The sequence below is a fragment of the Polyodon spathula genome, chromosome 4 (assembly GCF_017654505.1).
Source record: "Polyodon spathula isolate WHYD16114869_AA chromosome 4, ASM1765450v1, whole genome shotgun sequence".
Lineage (NCBI taxonomy): Eukaryota > Metazoa > Chordata > Actinopteri > Acipenseriformes > Polyodontidae > Polyodon > Polyodon spathula.
Genome location: NC_054537.1, coordinates 86,317,156 through 86,343,411, shown reverse-complemented (window position 1 = coordinate 86,343,411; position 26,256 = coordinate 86,317,156). Strand labels below are relative to the sequence as shown.

The 26,256-nt window shown below is 37.4% G+C and overlaps 1 protein-coding gene across 4 annotated transcripts in view; it reads right to left on the bottom strand.

Annotated features, from left to right (window-relative positions):
* Positions 1–26,256, bottom strand: part of vps50 (VPS50 EARP/GARPII complex subunit) — a 175,181-nt gene that overhangs the window by 7,949 nt on the left and 140,976 nt on the right. For 3 of the 4 annotated variants that reach the window (XM_041248891.1, XM_041248892.1, XM_041248893.1), the window contains 4 exons: positions 12,948–13,096; positions 10,105–10,201; positions 9,568–9,726; positions 1,138–1,259 (listed from right to left, as the gene is read on the bottom strand). In XM_041248891.1, the coding sequence (XP_041104825.1) occupies positions 1,138–1,259; positions 9,568–9,726; positions 10,105–10,201; positions 12,948–13,096 (527 nt within the window). The remainder of the gene's footprint in view (positions 1–1,137; positions 1,260–9,567; positions 9,727–10,104; positions 10,202–12,947; positions 13,097–26,256) is intronic. The other variant, XM_041248894.1, reaches the window with a different exon arrangement.

Genomic DNA, 26,256 nt, shown 5'->3' with positions numbered 1-26,256 from the left:
TTTAAAATGCTGCCACGCATCTCACTCACTTTGAAGCCAACATGTTGGTTAAATAATTGCCATTTCAAAAGACATGAACTAGAGTTCAGTTCTACTCAGACGTGATTTGCCACTTACAACTGACTGTGGCTACAGTGGGTGTAGCAGGAAAATAATAAATAAAAAAGCTGAATGTCTCAATACAGTATTTTATTATTTCTACAGTGTGTCTAATTGTATATAATACATTGGTATGAGTGGTGGAACAACACTGTGAGCTTATTTATCACAGTTAAAAAACAAACAAACAAAAACCCTGACGAGTGTCAAGACGGGTGTCAAGTCCCACCACTGGTCATTATACCCCCTTGAAATTTGTATTTTTGCTATTTGTACCAAGTTTAGTCCGTAAGAACTTGGATGGGGGGACATGATGGTTTTCGGGGATTTTGGATTTTTGAAGTTGCATTTGTACTACACATGATGGTAGCATCTAAATTGCACCCTGGGTAATTTTTCTGGTCAAGGTCCCTTTCTCAGTTTAGGTTGACCTTTGCAAGGTCACATGTCAATGGGAAATTAAAACTGAACTCAGCATTTCTAAAAACCCCCAGGTGAATTTTTCTAGGAAAATCTGAGACGGGTGGGCAACTGCACTAGTTGAGTTGGCATGGAATGACCCAGTTCGCTTTTTTTGGTTTTACCAGAAACCGTCTAGACGTCAAAAATAGATGAAAGATAAAAAACGAAATGATCATAACCGACTTATAACTATTGATTTTTCTGTCAAAATGAACCTTGGATAAGAAATCTATTTTTAAAAATATAGTTTTAAAAGAAACACTATTTTTTGATGTTTAGAAATTCATTTTAAATAAAAATCATCAGCGTGATTGACACAAGGCACAAAGCCCCATGCAAGATCTTTCACAAGTTAAACAAGGGCATATTTAATCAAAGCTGTCAAATGTGACAAAATAATCAGGCACACCAACACATGGATAATCAGCATTTTGAATACATTTACATGTACAATGTAATATTCCAAACCCATTGCTGCTCAAGCACTGAAATACATTGCACTGTTCTGGTTATTCATTTGCAACAACACATGCAATGACATTAGAATCACACAAAAAAAAACAAGTTGTAATTTACCCTTCCACAAGAGTTCTGTTAGCCAGTCGAATGCAGTGTTCCCAAAGTACATTAGACACAGGCAAAGGGATGCGCACCTGCCTGGAAACATCTCCAAGTCTCTTGCTAAACTGCTCAAACTCCTGAAAGAAGACAGACAACCTTGAATCATCATTCAACAACAGGGTCCTCAAAAAAGCTGGTGGAAGAACACGGTTCGCATATCAGACACCTGATCTGATGCTGGTCAGTTGAATTAACAGACACCTGGGAAAACTTGCAATCACAACTGGCCTAGGTATGATACAACTGGTTTAAGATGATCCCTTGAAAGTATAGTCCTTTTCTAATGTCACCAGTAGAGAAGGGTTCTTTTGTGGATGACATTGAAAAATGGCTCAGGTTTGGACACTGGTTTAAAACTAGCATTGCCTCTTTAAGACTACTTCGATTTAAACAACATTTTAATAATTTCTGAAGGCTATTCCTTTTTTACACAAAGGCAAATAAATAAAGTGTGAAGACCATTACAAACGTCAAGAACATTCTCTTCAGACATGGTCATTATATGCAAGTCTTGTGTTTTTAGACAAGAATGCTAATTTAAAAAAGTGTGTCCGTGTCTGAAAACACCAAATTCCATAGAAAATGCATTTACACAGAGGGGCAGTATAGTGTTCCAATCTTGGAACTACAGGTATTCACCTAGAAAATTGGATTCTGAACAGGTTTTTGTTTTCCATGTATAGAACAAAGCGCATGATTATGACGTTAATTAGAATAAAGAGCATGAATCCATTACAATCAGGATTACTTGTTAATGCAACATTATAGGAATATGAAGCTCATCATTTGGTGTTTGTAATAAAAAATACATGTGGAAGTGAGCCAAATAATACGATTTACTTCTAGCATTTACAATGCAAAAAATATAATCATTTTTTTGCTCCGGTTCATTTCTACTGTAGACGAAGGACCGTTTGAATATGGATGGTTCATTGCCATTGCCAGTAAGGATCTGTACTTCTTTCTTCATGGTACGCTTGCCATTAGCTTCTGATGGATGCCTTATTTTTTTGTGGCCTATATGGACATTACTTACTGTGTTTCAAGGCCAGCTTTTACAAGAATATCAAGAGCAGTAGATCATATTGAATGGTTTGTATATCCGGCACTTTGCTCAGCTTTGACAACATTGAACCAGTGTAATTTATATCTATTTGCTCTAGTGAGGAGGTGATGTTGTGGGAGGTATTGATATGGTGGTATTGATATGTATTTTATCGACATGTTAGAGTGAATTATTAAAGTCCACTGCATTATTCCATTAACACTACTGCAGGAGGTGTGATTAGCATGAGATTATATATATAGTGGTTTGCGGAAGTATTCACCCCCCTGCAAAAAAAATGCATTTAGAATATAAATAAGTAAGATTTACAGAAAAAGAGATTAATCTCAGTTGCGTAAGTATTCAACACTTTTGCTTCTGCAGCACTAAATCAGCTCAGGTGCAGATGATTTGTCTAAAAAGTCACAAGATTTGTGAAATGGTTTCAGCCTGTGTGTACTCGACGTGGTTTAACTTATAGATAATTTCCCTCAGGTACAGTGGCTTGCGAAAGTATTGACCCCCCTTGGCATTTTTCCTATTTTGTTGCCTTACAACCTGGAATTAAAATTGATTTTTATTTGGATTTCATGTAATGGACATACACAAAATAGTCCAAATTGGTGAAGTGAAATAAAAAAAATAACTTGTTTAAAAAAATTCTAAAAAAGAAATAATGGAAAAGTGGTACGTGCATATGTATTCACCCCCTTTGCTATTAAGCCTCTAAATAAGATCTGGTGCAACCAATTACCTTCAGAAGTCACATAATTAGTTAGATAAAGTCCACCGGTGTGCAATCTAAGTGTCACATGATCTCAGTATATATACACCCGTTCTGAAAGGCCCCAGAGTCTGCAACACCACTAAGCAAGGGGCACCACCAAGCAAGCGGTACCATGAAGACCAAGGAGCTCTCCAAACAGGTCAGGGACAAAGTTGTGGAGAAGTACAGATCAGGGTTTGGTTATAAAACAAATATCCGAAACTTTGAACATCCCACGGAGCACCATTAAAGCCATTATTAAAAAATGGAAAGAATATGGCACCACAACAAACCTGGCAAGAGAGGGCCGCCAACCAAAACTCACGGACCAGGCAAGGAGGGCATTAATCAGAGAGGCAACAAAGAGACCAAAGATAACCCTGAAGGAGCTGCAAAGCTCCACAGAGGAGATTGGAGTATCTGTCCATAGGACCACTTTAAGCCGTACACTCCACAGAGCTGGGCTTTATGGAAGAGTGGCCAGAAAAAAGCCATTGCTTAAAGAAAAAAATAAGCAAACACATTTTGTGTTTGCCAAAAGGCATGTGGGAGACTCCCCAAACATATGGAAGAAGGTATTCTGGTCAGATGAGACTAAAATTGAGCTTTTTGGCCATCAAGGAAAACGCTATGTCTGGCGCAAACCCAACACCTCTCATCACCCCGAGAACACCATCCCCACAGTGAAGCATGGTGGTGGCACCATCATGCTGTGGGGATGTTTTTCATCGGCAGGGACTGGGAAACTGGTCAGAATTGAAGGAATGATGGATGGCGCTAAATACAGGGAAATTCTTGAGGGAAACCTGTTTCAGTCTTCCAGAGATTTGAGACTGGGACGGAGGTTCACCTTCCAGCAGGACAATGACCCTAAGCATACTGCTAAAGCAACACTCGAGTGGTTTAAGGGGAAACATTTAAATGTCTTGGAATGGCCTAGTCAAAGCCCAGACCTCAATCCAATTGAGAATCTGTGGTATGACTTAAAGATTGCTGTACACCAGCGGAACCCATCCAACTTGAAGGAGCTGGAGCAGTTTTGCCTTGAAGAATGGGCAAAAATCCCAGTGGCTAGATGTACCAAGCTTATAGATACATACCCCAAGAGACTTGCAGCTGTAATTGCTGCAAAAGGTGGCTCTACAAAGTATTGACTTTGGGGGGTTGAATACTTATGCACGCTCAAGTTTTCTGTTTTTTTGTCTTATTTCTTGTTTGTTTCACAATAAAAAATATTTAGCATCTTCAAAGTGGTAGGCATGTTGTGTAAATTAAATGATCCAGGTTGTAAGGCAACAAAATAGGAAAAATGCCAAGGGGGGTCAATACTTTCGCAAGCCACTGTATATAAAGACTTTCAAGCTGCAACTCACATAGTGATCCAACAAAGTAACCAAGAAGACCAAGGAACATTCGAAACAAGTCAGGGATAAAGTGGTAGTGAGGCAGAGCAGGAAAAGGGTAGAAGAAAATTTCAAAGGTGCTGATTATTCCTCTCAACACAGTGAAGTCCATCATTAAGATGTGGAAGATGCATCAAACCACCCAAACACTACCCAGATCAGGTCACCCTCCCAAACCGATCAGCCAGGCAAACAGGAAACTGGTTTGAGATGTCACTCTAAAGCCAACATTGACCTTGAGAGATCTGCAAAGCTCTGTGTCTGAGATGGGAGTCAGTGTTCACACAGCAACAATAAGCCGGTCCCTACAAAAAGTTGGCCTGTATGGACGGATGGCAAGAAAGAAACTATTACTCAAAAAGTCTCATCTAAAAGCATGTATGGAGTTTGTGAAAAAGCATGTAGATGATATTGCAGGCATGTGGAAAAAGGTTTCGTGGTCAGGCGAGACAAAAATGTAACCTTCCGGTCTGAATTCCAAGCGTTACGTCTGGTGCAAGCCCAACACTGCACATCACCCAGTCAACACCATCACAACTGTCAAGCATGGTGCTGGCAGCATCATGTTATGGGTATGCTTCTCTTCAGCAGGGACTGGGAAGCTTGTCAGGATAGTGGGGAGAATGGATGGTGCAAAGTATAGGCGAATCCTTGAGGAAAACCTGTTTGAGCCAGCTAAGTGAAATTCACATTTCAGCAGGACAATGGCCCAAAGCACAAAGTCAAAGCCACACTGGAGTGGTCGAAAAAGAAGAGAATTAATATTCTTGAGTGGCCCAGTCAAAGTCCCGACTTAAAGCCAATCAAAAATTTAGGCGAGACTTGAATATTGCAGACCATCGACGATCCCCAACAAACTTATCAGAACTGGATCAATTTTCCTGTGAAGAACGGGCACCATCCTACTGTGCAAAGCTAGTTAAGACCTATCCAAAAAAACTCATCGCAGTAATTGCTGCAAAAGGTGCTTCTACCAAATACTGACTTAAGGGGCTGAATACTTATTCAATCAGTAAATTTAATTTTGTACATTTTCTTTGCAAGTTTTGCAGACATTTAACCCCCTCCTTATATAACAGTGTTCAGTTTAACTAATACAGCTTTGAATAAAAAAAGTGTGTTTGAAAAACTGTGCATAGATTATTTGTAATTCAACAAAATGTGACATTATTGGTAGGGGGTGAATACCTCTGCAAACCACTGCATGTGTGTGTGTGTGTGTGTGTGTGTGTGTGTGTGTGTGTGTGTATAGACACACACACACACACACACACACACACACACACACACACACACACACACACACAGTACCAGTCAAAAGTTTGAGTACACTTGCTGGAAACTAGGTTTTTTTCTTAATTGACAATGTTTTACATCGTACACGTTTCTGTAAATACTTGAAAATGAAAACACATGTTACAATATACAAAACACAACATAAGGAGCATCAAAGCAATGTTCAAGAAAATTGAAAATTGTCTCTAAATCTTGGATAAATAGCCACCCTTTGCCTTAATAACAGCTTCACAAACTCGAGGCATTCAGTTAACAAGTTTCAGCAGGAAATCACCCGACATGTCTTCCCAGCTCTTCTGCAGCCATTCCCAGAGATTTAGGGCACTTGTGGGTAGCTTTGCTTTAACTCTTTTGTCATGTCCGTCCCATGCAAGTTATATGGGATTGAGGTCTGGAGACTGGGCAAGACAGGTCATTAGATTGAGTTGTCCTTCACTTTCCTTCTTCGCCAGATAGTTCGGGTCATTATCTTGCTGAAGAATGAAGGACTGCCCAACTAGCCATAATCCTGATGGAATGGCATGCCTCTGAAGTATGCTATGATAGCCATGCTGGTTGAGCTTGCCATGGACTTGGTAAAGATCACCAGCACAGCAACCCCAAAGCAACCCCAGACCATAACACTGCCTCCTCCATGCTTGACAGTGGGAACCACACATGCAGAACTCATGCACTCACCCTCTCTGCGTCTTACAAATACTCAGCGGTTGGACCAAAATTTTGACTCATCGGTCCATAAGACCGACTTCCACTCCTCAAACGTCCAGTTTCTTTGTTTTTTGGCCCATGCAAGTCTCTTCCTCTTATTCTGCACTCTTAATAACGGTTTCTTTGCAGCAATTCTTCCAGTTAGGCCAGCTTCACGCAATCTCCTCTGAACAGTTGATGTTGAAACATCCGTACTTCTAGTAGCATTTAGCTGAGCTTGTATTTCAGGGGCAGTTAATTGCCAGTTTCGCAGACTTGTGACTCGAATGAACTTGTTCTCTGATTCTGAGGTCACCCTTGACCTGCCTGACCTTGTTCGGTCCTCATGAGTGCCAGTTTCTTCCAATCATTTGATGGTCTTGGCCACAGCAGTTACAGACACTTGCAAAGTTCTTGAGATTTGTCTTAAAGATTGACCTTCATTTCTTAAAGTAATTACAGACTGTCTTTTTTCTTTGCTTAACTGAGCGTATTTTGCCATTTTCTGCTCCCTTACATTCAGGAATGACAAACTTGTGCCTATGCTACCTATATTTGTAGTAATCATGGAACCTCATCTGTTAACAGTAATTGGTGACAAAAGATTAATTAGGTAACATGCTAGTTAACTCAGAGAACATCTAACAAAGACACTTTTATACTTAGGCCAGTGTTCTAACACCGTGTTATACACATTTCAGACTTTTAACTGACTTGGGCTTCAGACTGAAATCCCCTTGCTTTGGATGACCATTTCATTGAAATTGACACGATTTACATTTTCATTTAAAAAAAAAAAATGGAATGCAATTCACTTATGATTATCAGCTTATATAAGTACACGTATCATATAATGAAATATTAAGTGTTTATAGACAAGTTTATACAGTTAAAAGCATAGATAATCATAAAAAATGTGGTTTCAAGCAGGTATACTCAAACTTTTGACTGGTACTGTGTATATATATATATATATATATATATATATATATATATATATATATATATATATATATATATATATATATACACACACACACACACACACATACAGCTCTGGAAAAAATTGAGACCACTGCAAAATTATCAGTTTCTCTGGTTTTACTATTTACAGGTATGTGTTTTGGTGAAATGAACATTTTTGTTTTATTCTATAAACTACTAACAACATTTCTCCCAAATTCCAAATAAAAATATTGTTATTTAGAGCATTTATTTGCAGAAAATGACAACTGGTCAAAATAACAAAAAAGACGCAGTGTTGTCAGACCTCGAATAAGGCAAAGAAAATAAGTTCAGATTCATTTTTTACACTTGAGTCAGTTGACATGTAACCTGTGCCGTGCTTAGCATTTTAAATTGTAAACTCAAAATGGAATACAGTAAGTAGGTAGTGATTGAATTTAGATTAGATTTCCATCCAAATAAGTTGATTTTTTAACCCAAATCTGTATCAATTGCTACAGTATAAATCTTTCAGCACCTCACTCACCCTTTTCTTTAATCTTCTGTAATCTCTATTACATCAAAGGGGACAGCAGATCCCTCTAAGCGATTAACTTTTAACCTTAGCCCACATATCTGGTTTAATATGACATTAAAATGTGAGAGAACTACTTCTTAAAACTACTTCAGCTTTCTCACATATTTCTCTCTTCATTTTTTATGTTTTTTAAATCATCAGCAGTATTATTGTTCTTTTTTAAATGATAGTCTCTAAAGCATAAATGCCATTTCTCAACTTAAATATTGTATTATCACAAATACTGGACATACAACTCAATACATACATGTATTCTGGCTATTTCGAAAAGAGCACAGGTGGGAATTTGAATGCACTGACCCACACATTGTTCTTTTTTAATACCTGTTGTAGCCTACACACAATTATGTGCAACAAAGAGACCCCATGCTTGATAATAGTTAAGGAAACCTTCTGCTCTGCACCAAGTCTTAAATGCCTTGCAATCTGCATTTATAATCCTTAGCCACTCAGTATAGATTTCCAGCACTCTTAACACAGGCAATACTATTCTAATCTAACGAGTAATGTTTTAATGTGACATGCCAGAGGCAAATTAAATTTGAAGGGGGAATCATTTGCATATTTCTTTGGTACCAAAACTAATGTTACATTGTACAAGTAAATATTTCTCAGACATCTCTAACCTCTTTTGTGCTATTTCCTAGAACATGTTTTCAATTGGGGGCAAGATCTTATACAATATCTTAGAACCAAATCAGCAGCTATTACCCTCTGCAAAGCTTTTAATAGACACCAACAACGCAGCATGGTTGTTGACTTGTTAGAACAGGACTGTCAATTGGGATTCATTATCTGAATGTTTATTAGCCTGACATATGTAAAATAAACATCATGAATCAGGAATATTATATTTGACATTTACAGTGTTATATCTTCGTCAATATCGAGACCACACAAACATACCCCATAATTTGCTTATACAGAAGCAAGTTTTGAGACCTCTTTAGAATAGGATCACTACTTCAGGTATACGCAGATCCGCCAACCCTCCATCGTCTGAGGCACCACTGAGAAACGAGACATGGTGCTCAATCTATGGGTGCTTGCCAGTCAACGATCAGAGAAACAATCACCCAGGGGACTTGGTACATTAGAAAGAAAAGCCCACCACTACCCAGGAACTTTAACAACACACCTTTCAGTTTTGTTTTGGTTTTTTTTTTTTCATCTGAAAGCTTATTTTCTATTTGTAGAACTAACTGTACATTACAGGACATAATAATTTGATATTCAGCACTAGGAAAGATAATTATTTTAACCCTACACAAAAATCATAGATGGTGGCAGAGGAGGCACAGGTAGATCTGGCATGTAATGACCCATGATACAATTAAACTGAAACACTATGTCTTGAAAATGACTGTAAAAGGTGCAGAGCGAATGCAAATGGAAGAAATGTTCCTAAGTTTTCAGCCATTTAATACAAATGTGTTCCATGATTTCTCAAATAGTCATTCTGCTCAATGAATCGTTATGACCTGCACATCTTTCATGTAACAAGTAATTACAAGCAGGCCCCACATTTCTTGAAGTCCTAAACAGCCTATTCAAAATGATTATTTCACATAGGCTCATTTATTACTTGACTGATAATCCTATCTGAATGTACTGTGCAATGGCAACTGTTCCCCTGAAACATTACCTTTAAAAGGACATCCACGTATATATTGTGTTGCGACATAATTTCTTTTATGTCCCATTTAACTCCAGCCATAAGCAGCAGCATCTGTTCATAATCTATGGCTTTGGCAGCCACAATCCAGTAAATGGGTTTTCGCAGTTCACTGGCAGTTGATACAGTCTGTAATAACAGTTAAGAGAAGTGTATATACATGTATATACATACTGATAATCAAAAGAAACGTATCACTTATATTTGAGCATTAAAAGAAACTTATCACTCATATTTGGATAAAATTCACTAGATGTGTCCGAAAAATGACTAACTCTGTTTTAGAGCAGGTCTATAGTATTAGATAACAGAATCAACATGCTCACACTGAAACATATTATATTACTTCACAACAACATTAGACAGTATAGAACTCAAACAAAGAGCTTTTATTTAATTTTTAAATCTCTGACTACAAAACCCTACAGTCTTTATGCAAGAAGTCAATAAAAAATAGAGTTGTACAGTAGGCATGTTGTGAAGTTATAAATGATTATAAAGTCTTACCTGGGAATAGAACTGCTGAAGAAAGGGCTTCTTCGCTGCAGGAATCATAGTGTCAAGATGAGTTTGAAGACACTCAAACTGCTCAGCCAGAAACACCCTGCAAATTACATTTACATCAGAATTTTCCTTGAAACAGGTTTAATTAAAACAACAAATTAAACTGATCATCGCTATTGATGTTAATGCATAATGTTTCAGAGCTGCTCAATAATTAATCACTTTGTAGTATTTCTGCTAAAGTATTGCCTACAACTCGTTACATTTTTTCATCAGCAGTATATAGAAACAGATTACAATTTATAACATACATATTATATTTATATATATATATATATATATATATATATATATATATATATATATATATATATAAAAAATATATATAAAAAATAAACTATTAGGCATTAATGAATATCTACTGTATGAATAAAATCACTTGCTATTGGTGATTTCTAAAACATCTTTTCTAATTTCCCCATCAAAAAACTGATCAAAACAGCAACCACTTGAAAAGGTCTAAACCAAGTGCACTCTTAAAGCAAATTTGTTCTAATTATGTGAGCAAACCAAGGCATGCATTGCGTGATTAGGAAGGAACAACTGCATTTTGTGTAATAAAGTAGGCGGGTAGGTAGGTCACCATTGTTGCAGAGCTCTGTATACTTGAACGCTGTCACATTATGTGTCAAAGCCTTTGACACTTGTTGCAGAATTACCAGATCTCTGAAAAGGACTGGGGAAGACGAACATATGCTACTTAATTCAAAACTTAATTCTGAAGACTACGACTTAGGAGCTTATTGAAATGGGAGAGATTTATGAAAAGATTCCTGTTACACTGCAGTTACGTTTATTGAACTACTCTTACTGGAACCTCTCTGCCCTTCACGTTCACTTGAGTGGTTTATGGACACGAGTTACTTTAATGTACACTCTTGCTAATTCAAAGTTAAAGTGTTACAGAACACCCTTCAAAGTTTACAACAAACACATTACGTTACACTGGGGTGTTTATAAGAAACATCTTTTTTCTCCTGGCGAGCTTTGCAGAGTATAACTGTCTCTATTTACATGTGAACAAAAAAGAAATCAGGATTATGCTGAAAAAGAAATTGCTGCAATATGGACACAGCAAATACACAAAAAGAAAGTATTGTGTTTCTGTATGGGGTTCTATAACACTAAGATGACCATGCAAAAGAGAGAAAGGCATACACGTTGTGTATGGGGTTCTATAACACTAAGATGACCATGCAAAAGAGAGAAAGGCATACACGTTGTGTATGGGGTTCTACAACACTAAGATGACCATGCAAAAGAGAGAAAGGCATACACGTTGTGTATGGGGTTCTACAACACTAAGATGACCATGCAAAAGAGAGAAAGGCATACACGTTGAATTATTTAAACAATATCCAAGATATTGCAAAAGTTATGCAATGAATAAAATCAAACCGCCAAAGACAGGCTAAAACCAAATAATAGCAGTGAAGTGCAGGTATGATTTCTTTTCACCCTTTAATTGATGTGTGCATTATAATAAGATCTGAACCTCAGTCTTCTGCAAGCCATGTTAGCACTGTACAAAAAAAATCCTAGAACCAGTCTTCTGAGCAGTTTTGGTGGTGAGTGTATTGTATGTAGTAAATATAGATCTGCAACAGTTTATAAAATTCAGTGTTCATAAAGTGCCTTGAGAAGCCTAAAGAAGTTCCATGCTAGTTGCCGCTTCCATAGGTGTTGACATGAGTGGTTCAGATGTGCATGTCATGTGTTAAAAGACTGAATCGTGCACCAAGGACCATTAAGGATATGGTGGCCCTTCCGGCACTAAGCAGTGTGATAAATAAACATAACCTATTTACTGTAGGAACAATGATACTTAAAATGAAAAACATGAAATCAGGCCTGAGGACCAGCTATATTTAACTTAATGCATACAGCTAAGGAGAAATAAGTTACCTAAATTGAAGATAAACTGTACTTTATCTAGTTTGGTACATACAACTGGTTATTATGTTGATAGCAAACCCATTTCCTTTTACGTTTAATTTTGTACCCTTTTAACTCCAATCTTTCTTTGCACACCTTTAGGAGGTCCAGTGATGATTCCATTATGGAAATAAATCCATTACTTGTCACAAAAGGCATAACCTTTAAAATAGCTGTTAATTGGTAATTTTAGGAAATTAGGCATTCTGTAATACTGTTCTAAGGGCGAGTAGAAAAAAGTTAAATAAACTTTTGAAACTGAACTTTTTTATGTCTGAGAAAGAAGGCAAAATCAGTCAGTTAAGTAATAGTAACACAACAGTTACATTTCTTCTTTATTTTACAGTTTGATTATTCCTGATGTTTGGTTAATTAATGGTAAGACCGTGTTTATAGTATTTGATTGATTCACTACCCTTGATATTTCACAGTTATTTGATATGTCAAAGGGTGAAACACCACCATGCTATACATTACTATAATTGTACGCCGTGGTATATAGCACCACAGGAAACACTGATCCAACACTGTCAGTTGTATAAACTACATGTTTTTCACATAATGTTGATTTATAACCATTGTGCTACTGCCAATGAGTAGGCAAAATAGTAGGTGCGCCCCGCAGCAAGACCTTAACAGATGCATTACACTGTAGTCCAAACCCTATAAAGTCAAATATGCTCTGCAAGGCAGTGACTAAGCATAACACTTACACCTTAGGAAATTCAATCAAGGAATTACACTGGCAGGTGCAACAGGATTACTGCTCAATTACAGTGACAAATCGACATGTGTTTTCATTTGCTCATGCAGCTAATACATTTTTTAAAGTAGAGTGAAATAAATCTTACAAGGATTCTGTAGCAACCACTCTTTCCGCAAGTCCATACAGTGTTCCACTGGCTGTTAAAACCACCAATTGGCTGAGATGTGGGCTTGGCACCTTTTCCTTTCTCTCTTCAGCAGTAACATGGCTGCCAGTAGTTTCTGGTACTGCCTCCTGTAAAAAAGTGTGCCAGTTAGCAACTGTTGCGTGCAATGGAAAGAAATCTATAACAATTATAATAGTTAAATATCACTCAGCGTCACACAGCTTTGTTATTCACATGGCTAGTACACTATGTTCTGTTACTGTCGATGAAGACCAGAAATCAGTTATAAGACAAGTTAAACACAGTTCAGGTGCGCTCAAAGAAACTGGAAGCTCAGGCCTTGCAGATAAGCCTCTTCTATGTGCTTTTGAAGCAACAATCTAAAAACTAATAATTAAGCCAACACATTTCTCAGAATGAAAATAGTGTCCCCTGATTTGAAGTAATGAATTAACATGACTTTTAAACACAACAAAGCTTTTTTTGTAAAGACACAAGTGAACTGTGTTATGATGGATTAAAGAAACAAGGCAGAAAGGATGACGAGGAATCTACTGAATGATACATTAGTAGAGAATGTGGCCCAGGATGTCCCCTTTTCTGACAGCGGTTAGAAGTCATCCCAGGCCAGCTAATGGGCTCGTGGACCTCCCCTGATAATGTTGCAAAGGAGGCAGTAGGGAGCTGGAAGACAAACAACTCCAAGACATTGACTGACAGGCAAGTCTTGAACTTAAGCATCAGTAGAGAAAAACTTTAGCATTTCCCTTAGGATCTCAACAATAATAACCTGGTGCCTCTTTAACTCCTAATAAAAAGTATGAAACGTGCTAACTGACAGACTACATAACCTTTTATTTTATTACAAATACTAAAAATTGCCTATATTTACTCAGAATGACCTACTCCTAATTAAATCATAATTCATTTTCCTCTCTCTTTGTATTTTCCTGAACTGAAGTTAGCTTAATGGCACCTACAGGAAGTACAAAATATAATGCACAACATGGTTTGTGTGTAGATACTAGTTTTAATACCAAACAAGCACTGAACATTTAACAAAAACAAATGATGCATTCAACGTCCTATTGAGTTCCACAATATACTGTTGAATAAATCCTAATCCCATTTTGCCACACAGGTATACGTTTGCTATTACAGTCCTTGATGTTAATATGCAATCCAGTAAAAATGAACTACTCTACCAGACATGCGTCTGCCAACAACAAACTTCTGCAAGTGCAATAAACTGAGATGTAGAAAACATACAAACAAAGCAGACATCCCTATGAGGTAAATACATGTAATGTGGTACTTTTAAGGGTTATATCAAAGAAGAAATTATCAAACAGCTATTAAACTTAAGTGATGGGTCTTACATATGGCTGACTCTATGTAGTGCAATAGCTCTTTCAAATCATAAATCTTTTAAATGGAAAACAACAACTGAAGAGTGAAATTAATAACACAGAGAGATAACTCACATTCGATTCATGTGTTTAAAACGCACTCACAGGGCGCTGAAATTGTGTTAAGGTAGTGGACATAAACAATGCTCCGCAGTGCATTCTAACTAAAGAATGAATGTATACAAACCTATATGGTCATTTCTGGAGGTACATTCTTTAAATACAGACAAAACATTTTAATAAGCAAGAAAATGCATTCCTCACATCTTTGCAATTTTCTGTATAAAACACATGAGTTACTTTCTGTACACATTGCACTTATTTCCTTCCTCAAGCCCTCTGTTAAGGTTAAAACAACTAATATCTACTTAAATGCTGGTAAACAGTAGACACAGATACAGTGCATGACCATTTCTTATCCCCCTGAGCGGTGCTCTATTTTCCAAGAATTTAAAGTGCCTGCTATTGGACATAGATTTGTTTAGATAAGTTTTTTTTTTTTTTTTAAGGAAATGTAAACCTCAGACAATATTACAACCACAAAAAGGAAATAATCCTCTACAAACTTTCATTGGCTTGGATAACATTTCTAGTACTCTACAGTTTATGTGTGCATGTTCTAAACATCCCATTCTTCAGATGGTGTCACTTGAAGTGCACTACAGTACTGTACCTATGTCTGACTCATATTTGCATAAAAATCAGATCAAAATATACATAGCAGTATTTTGTGTTGGTATACACACAATAGTAAAAATAAAACCACTGCGGTTTATTATTATTATTATTATTATTATTATTATTATTATTATTATTATTTTTACTGCTTGGAAGTAGGTAACTGAAAACTGAATTTTAACCTAACCTCAATCAATCACATGGGAAGATTAGGCTGTTATTATAATATGATTAAATTGTAAGATTAGCAACACTGAAGGATTAATATCATATTTATGATCATCTAGCCATAACCTTATTGACCCATAATCTTCACTTGGATAACAGCATAAATCAGCTGTCATACATCAGCACTGCATGAATATTACTTTGCAGAATGGTTCGACCAAATTTACGAGTATGTCCTGCAAGCAGTTAAACACAACAAGATGCGTATGGAATTTTAAAATACTGGCTAACTACTTCAAGAAAAGGTCTAATCTGTAGATAACAGAGCCCAGCGTACAAAAATAAGAACAACATAACATAAGAAAGGTTACAAATGAGAGGAGGCCATTCAGCCCATCTTGCTCATTTGGTTGTTAGTAGCTTATTGATCACAGAATCTCATCAAGCAGCTTCTTGAAGGATCTTCAACAACATTACTGGGGATTTGATTCCAGACTCCTACAATTCTCTGTGTAAAAAAGTGCCTCTTATTTTCTGTTTTGAATGCCTCTTTATCTAATTTCCATTTGTGACCCCTGGTCCTTGTTTGTTTTTTCAGGTCGAAAAGTTCCCCAGATTGAAATCGTCAATACCTTTTAGAATTTGGAATGCTTGAATCAGATCGCGTGTAGTATGTATGCATTTTTTATTTATTAAACAAGACTTCTTTAACGTCTATAGACAAAATTGGTTGCTTTATAATCATGTAGCCCCCAGCCTTAGGGACACTGCACTGAATGAAATGAAAAGATGTAGAAATGTCTACCCCCCAGGTTTAAAATAAAAAGAATACCATGTTGAAAAATAAGGATACATATCTGTAGGAATAATAATAAATGCATTAGACTTTAAATTATACGTGAGCCAATTATACGTGAGCTAATGTAGCAAGTAGAATTGCTTGTTTTCCCATAACTATAGTCGCAGACAAAAGTATTGGCACCCTACGTTCATACCGTAATTCAAGGTAATAGATTAAGGACAAGCATTTAATAATCTTTATCAAAAATCATAAACAAACAATTTTATTTAAAGTATTGGTTCGTGACAAAACATACTGACATGCCACTGTATGTCCTCCCTCTTCTTTTATTACAGCTTTCAGGCTTTTATGATAATTCTTAATTTATTCAGTCCCTGAACTGCTAAAACACTCTCTTAGCTACTCAGACATTTTTTTTTTCTATGGATGTCCACTTATTTCAAGCATTTCAGTTTAATTTGCTCTGCGGTAGTTCTTGATTATTGCTCTGATTGTGGATTTTGGTATTCCATATTTCTTAATACTGTTCTGTAGCTACAGTGGCTTGCGAAAGTATTGACCCCCCCTTGGTATTTTTCCTATTTTGTTGCCTTACAACCTGGAATTAAAATTGATTTTTATTTGGATTTCATGTAACACAAAATAGTCCAAATTGGTGAAGTGAAATGAAAAAATAACTTGTTCAAAAAATTCTAAAAAATAAATAATGGAAAAGTGATGCGTGCATATTTATTCACCCCCTTTGCTATTAAGCCTCTAAATAAGATCTGGTGCAACCAATTACCTTCAGAAGTCACATAATTAGTTAAATAAAGTCCACCTGTGAGCAATCTAAGTGTCACATGATCTGTCACATGATCGCAGTATATATACACCTGTTCTGAAAGGCCCCAGAGTCTGCAACACCACTAAGCAAGGGGCACCACCAAGCAAGTGGCACCATGAAGACCAAGGAGCTCTCCAAACAGGTCAGAGACAAAGTTGTGGAGAAGTACAGATCAGGGTTGGGTTATAAAACAAATATCCGAAACTTTGAACATCCCATGGAGCACCATTAAAGCCATTATTAAAAAATGGAAAGAATATGGCACCACAACAAACCTGGCAAGAGAGGGCCGCCCATCAAAACTCACGGACCAGGCAAGGAGGGCATTAATCAGAGAGGCAACAAAGAGACCAAAGATAACCCTGAAGGAGCTGCAAAGCTCCACAGCGGAGACTGGAGTATCTGTCCATAGGACCACTTTAAGCCGTACACTCCACAGAGCTGGGCTTTACGGAAGAGTGGCCAGAAAAAAGCCATTGCTTAAAGAAAAAAATAAGCAAACACGTTTAGTGTTCGCCAAAAGGCATGTGGGAGACTCCCCAAACATATGGAAGAAGGTACTCTGGTCAGATGAGACTAAAATTGAGCTTTTTGGCCATCAAGGAAAACGCTATGTCTGGCGCAAACCCAACAACCCAGTTTTGCCTTGAAGAATGGGCAAAAATCCCAGTGGCTAGATGTGCTAAGCTTATAGATACATACCCCAAGAGACATGCAGCTGTAATTGCTACAAAAGGTGGCTCTACAAAGTAGTGACTTTGGAGGGGGTGAATACTTATGCATGCTCAAGTTTTCTGTTTTTTTTTGTCTTATTTCTTGTTTGTTTCACAATAAAATATATTTTGCATCTTCAAAGTGGTAGGCATGTTGTGTAAATCAAATGATACAAACCCCCAAAAAATCAATTTTAATTCCAGGTTGTAAAGCAACAAAATAGGAAAAATGCCAAGGGGGGTCAATACTTTCGCAAGCCACTGTATTTCCTTTGTTGTAGTTTCTTGGAAATGATGACATCGTCTTCTGGCTATTGACTTTATATTTTATGTTAGTTACTGTATAACGGTTTTTCGTCAATGAATATATATTTTAACATATTAAATGTATACAGACTTTTAATGTAAAGGTGCCTGCACTTTTGTCATGAACAAATATTTGAAATTGTTAAGTGCTTTTTTTTTTTTTTTTTAATATAAAGATGGTTTGTTAAACTTCCAGAAATTGTATTTTTGTATTAGTGGCTAATGTTCACTAAATGTTTGTGTTTAACATGCTTTATTGAATGATCCTACACTGAACAAAAATATAAACGCAACATGCAACAATTTCAAAGATTTTACTGAGTCACAGTTCATATTAGGAAATCAGTCAATTGAAATAAATTAATTAGACCCTAATCTGTGGAATTTTACATGACTGGGAATACAGATATGCATCTGTTGGTCACAGATACCTTAAAAAAAAAAAGGTAGGGGCGTGGATCAGAAAACCAGTCAGTATCTGGTGTGACCACCATTTGTCTCATGCAGTGTGTCATATCTCCTTCACATAGAGTTGATGAGGCTGTTGATTGTGGCCTGTGGAATGTTGTCCCACTCCTCTTCAATGGCTGTGCGAAGTTGCTGGATATTGGCAGGAACTGGAACACGCTGTCGTACACGTCGATCCAGAGCATCCCAAACATGCTCAATGGGTGACATGTCTGGTGAGTATGCAGGCCATGGAAGAACTGGGACATTTTCAGCTTCCAGGAATTGTGTACAGATCCTTGCGACATGGGGCCGTGCATTATCATGCTGAAACATGAGGTGATGGCGGCGGATGAATGGCACGACAATGGGCCTCAGGATCTCGTCACGGTATCTCTGGCATTCAAATTGTCATCGATAAAATGCAATTGTGTTCGTTGTCCGTAGCTTATGCCTGCCCATACCATAATCTCACCGCCACCATGGGGCACTCTGTTCACAACGTTGACATCAGCAAACCGCTCACCCACAAGATGCCATACACGCTGTCTCCCATCTGCCTGTAACAGTTGAAACCGGGATTCATCCGTGAAGAGCACACTTCTCCAGCGTGCCAGTGGTCGGTTACGACGCCGAACTGCAGTCAGGTCAAGACCCTGGTGAGGACGACGAGCACGCAGATGAGCTTCCCCGAGACAGTTTCTGACAGTTTATGCAGAAATTCTTCGGTTGTGCAAACCCACAATTTCATCAGCTGTCTGAGTGGCTGGTCTCAGACCGTGAAGAAGCCAGATGTAGAGGTCCTGGGCTGGCATGGTTACACGTGGTCTGTGGTTGTGAGGCCGGTTGGACGTACTGCCAAATATTAAATGTTTTCATCCTTTGTCTCTTGTTTTCATTTGCATTTCCTGACACAACACATGCACAATCATCTACTTGAGTGGGAAAGTCGAATTCGGCCACAAATTCCATCTCCCTGTCAGTTTCTAAACAATCTGATGTTGAAATAGTCACACTGTGTTAATGAGGAAGAATTGAAACTGCTCAGAAGAGATGCTTAAGAGCAGTAATTTTGGACATAGCAATGTTGGCATTATGCAGATGTTTGGTCGCACACAGATTATTATACAATAACCAAATACATTCGAAACAGCAAGGTGGGATAGTTTATGTTTTATTTTTCATGTAGTGCTGATGTACCCTTTGCTTATTTACTTTTCTATTCAAACATTAATGATCATTCGCCTCCCATGGCACCTGCAAAACAAACACAATGGTAACCTTGATATCGGAAATTATTATTATTATTTTTTTTTTAAAGACAACTAGAATTTCTATATATATAAAAAAAAACACCCTAAAGTTGTATAATACAAGTTATATTACCACAGTATATATTATTCTATTATTAAGATCTATTATTTGATCAAAAGAACGCTGGGCTGCAATTAGTTTGTTAAAAATTCTAAACACACACACACACACACAAAAAAAAAAAAAAGTACATTGTCTAGTTGATAGTAAACAGAGTTAGGAAATGAGTGCTTAAAACATGAGCATTCATTAGTGCAGGCTATTATTTAAGAGTAGAGAAGAGTTTTTACATTTTTGGCATGGAGTAAATGAAATATGGATAGCAACACCACTAAAATGTTTTTTCAAACTAAGGCGTATGTTGTTGCTTCTCTATGCTAATGGAGACATTGAAAGTATTCTGTGTAGTTGACAGTTTTCAACGACACAAAAAGATTTTCCTCAGACACTCTGCTAAGGCAGCAAGTACCATTGTTTGATTGAGAAGCAAGTTTTTGGTAAAAAAATGTTGACGTGTGCAGTAGAAAAATGCAAAGGCAAAACAATGGTGATTGTTCCAGTGTGAAGCTAGGTGAGAAAGTTCAGTAGCACTGAGACTTGTTTTGTGCACTCAATGTTCAATAAAAAGGTGGTCACATGAAAATGACCTTTTCATTCACTTGGTTCATAGGAACAAGAACACAGCATTAACCACTGAATACCGGAAGCGACAGACAAAAAAGTAAGGAAAACAATGGCTTCAGGAATGAGTGTGAGATCAGAAAATAAACAAACTGTACGTGCGAGCACAGTGTTATAAAAGAGGCATTTTAAAAGCTGCGCAGAGCACACAAATATTTACTGGTTTGAGGGTGACAATTTTGTACCTATCTCTTTCCAATTGAGAATTTGGGTTAAATTTGGGTTAAATGCCGGAGATCATCTTCACCCATTTCCTTACTCGTCTGCTCAAAGCACGGTTGGAATAATGGTCTGCTACTACAATCTTTCTACTGGTAGGGAGCCCACATGCTGCAATGACAGGTGTGTCTCGTAAATGGCAGGGAGGTGAGTTTAACCAGCCATCCTAGCAGGATACAGGTATTATAAGCTTTATCATATGTTTAGTAAGAACATAAGAACATAAGAACATAAGAAAGTTTACAAACAAGAGGAGGCCATTCGGCCCATCTTGCTCGTTTGGTTGTTAGTAGCTTATTGATCCCAGAATCTCATCAAGCAGCTTCTTGAAGGATCCCAGGGTGTCAGCTTCAACAACATTACTGGGGAGTTGATTCCAGACCCTCACAATTCTCTGTGTAAAAAAGTGTCTCCTATTTTCTGTTCTGAATGCCCCTTTGTCTAATCTCCCTTTGTGACCCCTGGTCCTTGTTTCTTTTGTCAGGCTGAAAAAATCCCTTGGGTCGACACTGTCAATACATTTTAGAATTTTGAATGCTTGAATTAGGTCGCCACGTAGTCTTCTTTGTTCAAGACTGAACAGATTCAATTCTTTTAGCCTGTCTGCATATGACATGCCTTTTAAGCCCAGAATAATTCTGGTCGCTCTTCTTTGCACTCTTTCTAGAGCAGCAATATCTTTTTTATAGCGAGGTGACCAGAACTGCAACACAATATTCAAGATGAGGTCTTACTAGTGCATTGTACAGTTTTAACATTACTTCCCTTGATTTAAATTCAACACCTTTCACAATGTATCCGAGCATCTTGTTAGCCTTTTTTATAGCTTCCCCACATTGCCTAGATGAAGACATTTCTGAGTCAACAAAAACTCCTAGGTCTTTTTCATAGATTCCTTCTCCAGTTTCAGTATCTCCCATATGATATTTATAATGTACATTTTTATTTCCTGCGTGCAGTACCTTACACTTTTCTCTATTAAATGTAATTTGCCATGTGTCTGCCCAGTTCTGAATCTTGTCTAGATCATTTTGAATGACCTTTGCTGCTTTGCTTGTTTTTTGATATCGAATCTAAATTATTAATGTAGATTAGGAATCTTAGCGAGGAACTAATACTGATCCCTGGGTACACCGCTGTTTCCATCGATATAACAGTAAAGGATAGCTATTTTCTGTTTTCTACATGTTAACCACTCCCTAATCCATGTACATGTGTTTCCTTGAATCCCAACTGCGTTCAGTTTGAGAATTAATCTTTTGTGCGGGACTTTGTCAAAAGCTTTCTGGAAATCTAAATAAACCATGTCATATGCTTTGCAATTATCCATTATCAATGTTGCATCCTCAAAAAAATCAAGCAAGTTAGTTAGGCACGATCTCCCTTTCCTAAAACCATGTTGACTGTCTCCCAGGACCCTGTTACCATATAGGTAATTTTCCATTTTGGATCTTATTATAGTTTCCGTAAGTTTGCATATAATAGAAGTCAGGCTTACTGGTCTGTAGTTACCTGGTTCAGTTTTGTTTCCCTTTTTGTGGATCGGTATTACGTTTGCAATTTTCCAGTCTGTCGGTACCACCCCTGTGTCAAGAGACTGCTGCATGATCTTGGTTAGTGGTTTGTAAATGACTTCTTTCATTTCTTTGAGTACTACTGGGAGGATCTCATCTGGCCCAGGGGATTTGTTTATTTTAAGAGCTCCTAGTCCCTTTAACACTTCTGCCTCAGTTATGCTAAAGTTATTTAAAACTGGATAGGAACTGGATGACATGTGGGGCACGTTGTCAGTATCTTCCTTTGTAAAAACTTGTGAAAAGTAATAATTTAATATATTTGCTATTTTTTTTCTTCATCTACGATTTTGCCATTTGTATCTCTTAAACATTTAATCTCCTCTTTGAATGTTCTCTTGCTGTTGTAATATTGGAAAAACATTTTGGAATTGGTTTTAGCTCCCTTAGCAATGTTCATTTCTATTTCTCTCTTAGCCTTTCTAACTTCCTTTTTGACTTGCGTTTGCAGTTCCGTGTACTCTTTCTGCATACTTTCTTTTTGGTCCTTTTTTAATGCTCTGTAAAGTGCCTTCTTTCGCTGATTATTTTTTTAAATTGATCTATTAAACCATTTTGGCAATTTAGTTTTACATTTAGATTTGTCTACTTTAGGGATGTAATTGTTTTGCACCTCTAGTATTACATTTTTGAAGAACAACCATCCTTCTTCTGTGGGTGTTTTCTCTATTTTACTCCAATCTACTTCTGTTAGTCTCCGTTTCATACCTTCATAGTTTGCTTTTCTAAAATTGTAAACCTTAGCTTTAGTCATTACTTTTGGGGTTTTAAAAAACACTTCAAATGAGACCATGTTGTGGTCTGAGTTTGCCAGTGGCTCTCTGACCTCTGTTTTAGTTATTCTATCTTCGTTATTTGAAAAGACTAAATCTAGGCATGCCTCCCCTCTAGTCGGTGCCTTGACAAATTGTGTTAGGAAGCAGTCATTTGTCATTTCCACCATTTCTATTTCATCCTTCGTGCTACCCACCGGGTTTTCCCATTTTATCTGGGGGAAGTTGAAATCCCCCATTAGTATGGCTTCTCCTTTGCTACACGCATTTCTAATGTGATTGTATAACAGATTATTGTGCTCACCTTCTGAATCTGGCGGTCTATAGCATGCTCCTATTATTATGCCTTTTGAATTTTTGTCCGTTATTCTGACCCATATTGATTCGGTTTTATTTTCTTTGTCCAGGTTTAACACCTGGGCTTCAAGACTGTTTCTTATGTATAGCGCTACACCTCCTCCTCTTCTGTCCTGCCTGTCTTTCCTATACAGTGTATACCCACAAATATTATATTCGTCCCCATCACTCTCAGACAACCACGTTTCTGTAACACCTATCACATCATAGTTTCCTGTTAGTGCAGTTGCTTATAGTTCTAGAATTTTGTTTCTTATACTTCTAGCATTTAGATAAATACATTTAATGGTTGTCTTACCAGGAGTTGTTGTTCTTGTTTTGATGCGGTCTCCCTTCTGTTTTTTTGTTGATTTCTCCCCCCTTCCTTTCTAGTTTAAATGCTTCTGAACCTGCTCGAGGATCTTTTCTCCAAGTAGACTGGTTCCCTTATTATTTAAGTGCAGTCCATCCCATCTATACAGATAGTCCTCGTTGTAGAATGTGGTCCAATGATCAAGATAGGTGAAGCCTTCCCGTGTGCACCACATCTTCAGCCATGCGTTTTGATTAATTATTTCCAGCTGTCCATATGGTCCTTTGCAAGGTGCCGGTAGTATACCAGAAAATACCACAGTTTTGGTTTTCTCTTTTAATTTCCTTCCTAGCTCTCTGAATCTGTTTTGCAGGGATTTAGGTCTGTCTCTTCCAATGTTGTTTGTACCGATGTGGACGACTACTACCAGGTCGTCTCCTATTCGTTCTAGGAGCCTGTCCACGTTCTCAGTGATGTGCTTGACCGAGGCTCCCGGAAGGCAGAACACTGTTGTAGTAAGGGGGTCCAAACTGCGAATTGAACTTGCTGTGTTTCTCAATATGGAGTCCCCAACAATCATGACCTCACTTCTTTTTGCTGTCTGGTCACCACTGTCAATGGGGTCCTGGATGTTGTTCCTTTCATTCTCTTGTTGTTGGCTCTGCTCATCAAAATTCTGAAGTGACTCAAATTTGTTGGTTGTTTTGATTTCTGGTGGTTGTGTTTGACAAAGTTTTTTTTTTTCCCTGCTTCTGCCTACCTGAACCCAGCTGTTCTGACCTTCTATCTCCTTGTTGGCTTTCAGTCTGTTAGGGATGATGCAGACTTCCATGAATTGTGGGTGTGCCAGTTCCTCAAAATCCTGTTGCTGTCTCACTTCTTCCAGCTCCATTTCTAGCATACTTACTAGTTTATGCAAATCCTGGATCGCGCGGCACTTTACGCACACTTGGTTTAGCTCTGCTGGGTTTTCTTGGATTTCCCACATCAAGCAGGTGTCACAGATTACTGGCTTGAAGACCATGTTGAGGGTTTTTTTTTTTTGAAGTTTAGTTTCTTCTGTAGCCGTCAACCTGCTTTCAAACTGCTTCTAAACTGCTCTGTACTTTTCCACGCCTGTACTTCTCCCACACTGTCGCTTCCACTCGCTGTCGCTGGGAAGACTGCCTCGTTTAACTGCGTTGTTCTGCTGTGCTGCTGGCTCCTCCCCTCGCCCGTGTCTCAGAACGGCGCTGAATCTGAATCAGCTGCTCTGCGTTTCAGCTGGTTTGTTATCAGAAAAACACACGCGGCTGTTTGACTTTGAGCTGCTGCTGTGTTTCCCCAATGTCCTCTGTTTTCTGATTAAAGCAATTCAAGATGCAACTTCTCCTTACTGCTTCTAAACTGCTCTGTACTTTTCCACGCCTGTACTTCTCCCACTCACTGTCGCTTCCACTCGCTGTCGCTGGGAATACATTGAAGAGGTAATGACAACTTAATAACGAGTTGGCAAAGACAGATCAGGCAACTGCTTGGGGGAATTATCAGTAGATTCGAATTCATATTCACAAAATTCTACAATGTTTGCAAGTTTAATACGGCAAGGGATATCCTGACCAAATTGAGATTTTTTTTTGTTTGTTTTTAAATTACCATAACAGAAGATAAAATAAAATTTAAAAAATAGCTCATAGTCAATATTAGTAGGAATAGCTTACAGTTGATATTTTTAATAAATTACAGCAGTTTGCAAATCCATTATTTGTTTCTTTTATTCAAGTACTTTAATTTATATCATCTACACATAATCCTTGCTTAAAGCCAAGATACAGCTTTCAACCATAAATGACTGAATCTTCTTAAATCCGCAGAAGTGAAAAATAACTTGGCATTTGTTGAATAAAACAAAAAGACAATACTGTGGATGTTTTATGAAGCTTTGCATTCCTAAACAACATTTCAAACTGTGATATGTTCGTTTCATCCTCTAAAGCTGAAGAGTTATCCAGCAAAAAAAAAGAAAAAACAGCCAGGAATTTGAGTGCCTGCGAGTTGTCAATTTAACAGCCGTTAATCACAAGCAGACAGCAGATGTAAGCAACGGCCACAATTATACATGTTGCAAAATATGGAGAAATGCATACATACATGGCAAACAAATCCACCAAATCTAAACCAATATGGCTTATCATTACCATTTTTTTATTCCTTCTCCTCTGTGTAGCACTTACTTTTTTATGTGTGATTTCTCTTGAATGAGTTCACTGAATGTATATAGTATGTGTACAGAACATACTGCAGTGGGTGTGTTGCTCCAGAAACATCTGGTTGCATTGTTGCACGATTAATTATCAATATATACACATCAGGACATTTTGATGCATTTGAAAAGCTTAGTTTTACACTAGTACTATTGAAACTTAAATTATTATTATTATTATTATTATTATTATTATTATTTACATCAAGTTAAATCATTAATATGAGTTTTTTTCATATTATTTCATACTTTCAATATTCAATAAACAAGCAGTAGATGTCTGAAAAAAACTCCCAACTCAGTCAGAAGAGATTCATGTGGTGATGGCATACCATGCTTTGGATCAAGTTGTTTAAATTCTTAAGCAGGCTTGACTGTAATTTGACTGAAAGCTGTATCATTAACTATGACAATGAATATTGAAAAATGTATAACACAAATAAACAAAATGCACTGCTTATGTTTTGTGTTTGTAAACAGGTGAGAC